At 46.7% G+C, this 6013-nt stretch overlaps 1 protein-coding gene across 1 annotated transcript; it reads right to left on the bottom strand.

Annotated features, from left to right (window-relative positions):
* Positions 1-646: 646 nt before the first annotated feature.
* Positions 647-5395, bottom strand: LOC129380257 (uncharacterized). The gene is made up of 2 exons (XM_055061060.2): positions 5197-5395; positions 647-2514 (listed from the first exon to the last, which is right to left on the bottom strand). The coding sequence occupies exons 1-2, from the start codon at positions 5294-5296 to the stop codon at positions 2276-2278; spliced, it is 339 nt and encodes a 112-aa protein (XP_054917035.1). The 5' UTR covers positions 5297-5395; the 3' UTR covers positions 647-2275.
* Between the last annotated feature and the right edge of the window lie 618 nt (positions 5396-6013).

The raw sequence follows: 6013 nt of genomic DNA, 5'->3' as shown, positions 1-6013 counted from the left end.
TCGTCGTTTTCCCGCTGTCATGTCGTCTACCAAGCACGTTGGCGATAATTTGTGCCGCCGTTACGTAACACCTTTATTCACCCCAGCAGTTTACTCAAGAAGTGGTAGTATTTGGTCCATTAGGTGCAATTCGCCTAGCCTGTTCGCTTACTTTAACAATCAAATGCTATGTTTCCGGCATAATTTTTAGCCCAGCTTACTGTCAAACATATCCTTAGTAAAGGAACTCACTGAGTTATTGACGGACTAATTTATTGACTGATCGGTTGATTGATTCCACGTGATATATCTCGCTTACATCCAACGCAATGCGTTTTATGTTACAAAGTAATTCAATGTAGTAACCTTTCACTGCACAAAAAAAAATCAAGGAGCGCACTTTGTCAACTCTGATATCTCTTGACCACTCCAGACGAGTGTAAGCATGAAAAAATTCGATACATTCAGTTAGGGCAGCCCTATTTTTTATCAGAATTTATTTTCACCAAGAAAGTGCAGCGAGAGCGCTTTTCTATGTCTCAATGTCCAAAACCGCGCTTGAAGGGCTCTTTTGATGCACCACAACAACGGAGCGGCTAGAACGTCGCGGTGCAGGTCGTAGGTTCAATCCCGACCTCGGCGGTTGCATTAGAAAGGCTATTTAATGTAAAAAATACTGTGTACTGCACACTAGGCACACGTTAAGCAACCGCAGTCATGCCAATTTTTTTCTCAATTCTCAATATACAGCGTGCCTGATAATTTGACCATTGCCTTCCCACGCGAAACCCGGAAAATTATTTATGCTTTATCAACATGGCCCTCAATGCAGTGTCCGTATAGGGCAAATAAACTACACTGAAGATGTATGTTTCTCTTTCCAAATGTCAACTTTGTTGTGCGAATGATTGCGAAATGTTTTTTCGGCATCCTCTCCAAGCACCCTAAGTATTTTTGCTTACGATCGCTTCATGATTCGGGACATTCTTCCAGTGCAGCTCTAGAAGAAAAGAAAATATGGCTTTTTGCTTTGCTAATTGAACTAGTGACCGTAGAAGCTGAGGTCGGTGAGTGTTGCAAGAACGATGGAAGTATTCAGAAAGTAGTACGCAAGTAGGACCAGGTTGGCGACATTGCCGGTGTACGCGAGTAGAGGGATTATTGGGTTTCCAGCTTGATTCCAAGGTCCTCCGCCTGACATTTCCTCTGCCGGTGTCACCTACAGCTGAGGCCGTCGAACTCTTTCTCAAGACACAGTGCTTTCTCACGACGAGTCTATGGCGGTTTGACGTGAAACACCGCTAAAGCAGGTACCTCTAAGCGCCTTAAGAGGCAGCAATCGGAAATGAAACTGTTTTTTTTTTTTTATACATCCCGCGTGATCTGAGGGCAGATCGTTGACGGTGCGCCTACAGAAGTCCAGCAAGGTGTGAGGAAGCGTAGGTTATGCGTTCGTGTGTTTCCGAACGCGACTGACATTTCAATAGTCTCGATACGCAAGAATCCTCGCACGTTCTGGGGACTACGGCTTGCTTAGGATGTGGCTGCAGCGCGGTATCACTCCTCATATGCGTTTGTTCAGACTATGTAGTGTTTCAGACAAATATTTTTCATTCACGTTTAAATTGGTGTTGCTTGTTACTATTCATAATAACCACAATACTGATAAATATTATAGGATACGCTCACGAAACAAGAAGAGTTTACCACCAGATGAGCGCTGATCACCAGAGGAGGGAACTTTCGAGTATAGGTCACTGTATACGCATCGTGCAGTACGGTCTTCCCGGCGTGCCTTGAGCAACAAAGTTGGTGATGCAACAACCAAACGTCACTTCCATTACCATTCAAGCCAAACTAAGCAGCATACTTTAGAATAAGCTATATAAAACTGTCGATATCGCGCTTTATTTCTTCCATTACTATTTGCCCTCGGGTTCAATTATCAAGTGTTTTATAACCATTCTCCAGTCGGTATATCACTGCTAGGGACTCTGTCGTGGGCCGGGCAGAGCCTGAATCAAGTTAATCAATTGTTTCTAAGGAAGTGTCGATTAACTCGCCAAGTAAGCGGTACAACGTGCATAACCGTAGTGTGCTGACGTAGGCCGGTTGCTGCATGCCTGCACGGGAACGTAGTGAAATGTAATACAGTTTTGTTAGACCCATGCAGACACTGGATGAGTCGTGCTTCCCTCTTTCTCATCTTCTGCGCTGTTTCATTTCCAGTTCGCCGCACAATGATCGGGGTCGTCGCCTTTGCTCGTACGATCCTCGCAATAGCTGCTCGACGTGGTCAGTCTCCGCGATAGATGCGGCTGACCAGGGCGCGCGCCAAACGCCACTCGAGTGAGACCACGGTCTCGTTCAGGCGCATGACCATGAAGGCGAGGCAGGACAGAGCTGCGAACGTCGTGCCGGCCAGGCAGAACAGCAAGAAGTTGCCCGTCCGCTCTGCGCGCATCCTCCAGTAGCCGAAGAACCTTGTCGTGCGAGCCCCAACGGAATGGGGTGAGCGTGGAGCCACACCGAGATCTGCAGAGAGCGTGCTTAGATAAAATCAGTAATTCGGCACACTTGTTCGGTCATACTGGGATCCTGAGCAGCCCTAGGGAGACAAAAACACATACGGGGTGTTTTTCAGCAGCACCAAAATTTTTTTTTTTTCGATTGTCTGTCGAATGTAGCACGCTTTTAACCATTGATCTAAATTAGTCGGTGGGGCTGCCATTACTTGTACGAGAAATCGAAATACTTAAATGAATAATTATTATGATTACACTAATTAACCTTTTTGAACATTTACTTTAAGACAAGTATTTCAATTTACAAATTATAGCTAGTGAGCTTGGAAAACGTATCAACTGGGAACGAATTCTGAGTACGGCACTGTTTTCTAGATATGCGCCGTCCAACTTGCGATGAAAATGCACTGTTGTTTCATCTGCTATTTTAAGAAAAGGCTGTTTTCAGCACTGAAGCGCAACAGCAAGAGGAAGGCCAATGCATATAGTTGATCACGTTGAAACTTATTATATCGAAATTGGCCCAGTCCTGACAATTCGTCCTAAGTGAACCCGCCTTGCGAACTATCCGGCTACAATTTGCAAATGGAAATATGTGTAGTAAAGTAACGAATTGAAAATGTAATCAGTGTAAGTATGCTAAGTATTCAGTTGGGAATTCTGGTTTCTTGTAGAAGTAATGGCTGCCTCGCTGAGTAATTTCTGCTATCCACTACGGGCAATTTTTTTTAATTATTGTGCAGCTTACACAAAAGACAAGTATAAGAAAGCGGTGGCATAAAAACCGAACGCCGGGTGTAGTCATGCTTAGGTCTGTCCTTGTCTCCCTTGCGCTACGTAAAATTCTGCTGTGTTCACGCTCACTTGCGTGTCTTGATTATGGGGGCATAAAAAAACGAAAAGCGAGCATCACGGGTGAATATTGAAGCAAAGTCGCGAAAATTGGGCAGTAACCATTGAGGTATGGTTGTCAAATTAAAGCGATAGCTTCCCGTACCGCTGTGACGCTCTACTGAAAACCCTCGTTGGCTATCCGTATCGTTTAATTCTATCATGCGTGCAAGTGCTGGGACTTTCCACCACTTCCAGCACTGGCCCTCGTCACAAGCCACGTTCAAACCTTTGCCAGGAAAGGTATCGTACACTGCAGTAGCAGGTTCGTCCAGTATTTGCCCATCAAGTCACCAGCGTTGATTGCATGGTCTGAGTGAGTGAGTGAGTGAGTGAGTGAGTGAGTGAGTGAGTGAGTGAGTGAGTGAGTGAGTGAGTGAGTGAGTGAGTGAGTGAGTGAGTGAGTGAGTGAGTGAGTGAGTGAATGAGTGAGTGAGTGAGTGAGTGAGTGAATGAGTGAGTGAGTGAGTGAGTGAGTGAGTGAGTGAGTGAGTGAGTGAGTGAGTGAGTGAGTGAGTGAGTGAGTGAGTGAGTAAGTGAGTGAGTGAGTGAGTGAGCGAGTGAGTGAGTGAGCGAGTGAGTGAGTGAGTGAGTGAGGTAACTTTATTTCGGTCCAGAGAAGACGCAGGGGAGACCCCGCGCCACCCGGCTAGTCCCACGTAGAGACCGCCAAACCGAGCTTGACGGCCCGATCGTGGGCACTCTGGACGGCCAGGGTTTGGTCGTTGAGTTCGGGGCTGCCCAAGAGCGCAGCCCACCTATCCTCGCTGAAGGAGGAGTCTGAGGGACTGACACAATTTACTCGCTCACTTCACTACGCCAATTCGGGACAGAAGATGAAAACACACAAATGAAGGCTTCTGCGAAAAGGGCCTTCACCCCGTGATAGGCCAGTGTTGACTACTAGCTCCTTCGCGCGTTGAAGAGAGCGAAGCGTGCCACAAATAATGAGGGAAAGGGTAATGCGGGCCGATAGTGGCGCGGGCGTCACCAAAGGCTACTACATACGAAACATTGCCTTTAACGATCTGGCAACCAGGTGCTGTGTCATTTACTCAAACGCATGGAGGAATGAAAAAGACCAACTTCAGCAAGGCAGCTTGCTCGGTCGTCACCATTCCTTTCCTTTGAGGCTCACATGCGCGTTGGCTCTTGGGAAATATGCCCTTCATGGCGGCCGGAAAATAGAAGGCATAGTTTGGTTAGTGGTAGCTTTGACTAACTACCTGTGTCACGATCGCTCTCGTAACCTCACTCTCCACTTCACTGTCCCTCCACACCGTAGTCACCTTGCCCTCGGTGGTTAGAAATTACCGCTTGCATATCACTTGAAGAAGTCCTCTTTCTCCACGACCTTTCACTTAATGATTTAGTAGGCTTCAAAATTGTGACGTGACACTCCCTCTTAGTATTTTTTTTTCCTCGCAATGGAAGCCATGCACGGCCTACTTTCCAGGAACCACTGCGCAGATACCCCTGGAAAGAAGAGAGAGCGGCCTTTGAACAAGTTGGCCTGCAGAGGCTTATCGCCACCTGCCTGACGCCACACTCTCTCTAAGTGCATTGTCATCTCCACACAGCGAGTCCAAATGTTAACTACGAAAAGTCCTAGTAGATTTGAAAATGCAATTCATTTCTTTTCTTTAGTGCCACTGGTGGTTAGCCGAGCAAAGGTTATTTGCGCAATTTGTATGCACTATCTTTGAATCAGTGCTATAGTTAGCTCATTAGCGTGCGTAGAAAAGGTAGCTGCATCTTTAGTAAGTGACTCGCACCCACGAAATGACCAATGAGTCCTGACCTTGAGCTTTAGTCAGGCAGTTCAGAGAAGAGCTGCTCCCTGGGTGGTCCTCGAAGTCGGGACCACTGGCGCTATTCTCGGAGGCCCGGGCGTCGCTCATCTCGGAGGCACTCTGGTCTTCGCTGGTGGATTACCGCAGAAGGCTCTGCTTCTCTTGATACCCGGGCATGAGCTGAAGGTACCTGCGTGCTTACCTCAAGTGTTTTTCGATGATGGTTCCTAACACTGGCACACACCCACAACGGCGGGTTAGCCATAATATGGGTGGCAGAACGAGAAGAGGGGAAAAAATAAAGGTATTCGTAAGATCATGAGAGCTAGAATTATTTTTCAATACTATATACGTTTAACAATGAAGGAATAAGAAACAGGTATCAGTTTGCGGTTACCCCCCCCCCCCCTTTGCGCCCCTTCAAGTATACCACAGGAAGAACAGACAACAGAATGCAAAGCTGAAAAACGAAGCGAGAGAAAAAACGCAAGAAAACCAGCAGGACTTGCATGAAAACGAATTAAGTCGAACATGGAGCTTCCATGGGAGAGTTATTCTCCTGCACTCCTGCTTGTCTCTGTTCTCGATTAAAAAACTGCGCATAGCGAATGCGGAAGTTTAGCCAAGGACAAAGATTCCAAAGATCGCTCGTCATACGTTAACTGTTAAAACCCTATATAGATATGTCGAAGACCCTTTTTTTCGTGCAGGCTGTCGATGCACGGTAAAATTACGCATACCTGCGCATTTCTGCCCGGGAAGGAGCGCCTCATTTCTTGAAAACTAATGGCGTCGATTGCGAATAAGAAGCCGGCACGATAGCAA

Source organism: Dermacentor andersoni, chromosome 10, assembly GCF_023375885.2.
Source record: "Dermacentor andersoni chromosome 10, qqDerAnde1_hic_scaffold, whole genome shotgun sequence".
In the NCBI taxonomy this organism is placed as follows: Eukaryota; Metazoa; Arthropoda; class Arachnida; order Ixodida; family Ixodidae; genus Dermacentor; species Dermacentor andersoni.
The sequence above is the reverse complement of the archived record's forward strand: the minus strand, read 5'-3'. Positions and strand labels throughout refer to the sequence as shown.

Coding starts and splice junctions, on each gene's coding strand:
- LOC129380257 (XM_055061060.2), bottom strand. CDS start 5,296: ATGAGCGACGCCCGGGCCTCCGAGAATAGCGCCAGTGGTCCCGACTTC. Junction 2,515..5,196: donor CTGCCTGACTAAAGCTCAAG/GTCAGGACTCAT, acceptor CGCTCTCTGCAG/ATCTCGGTGTGGCTCCACGC.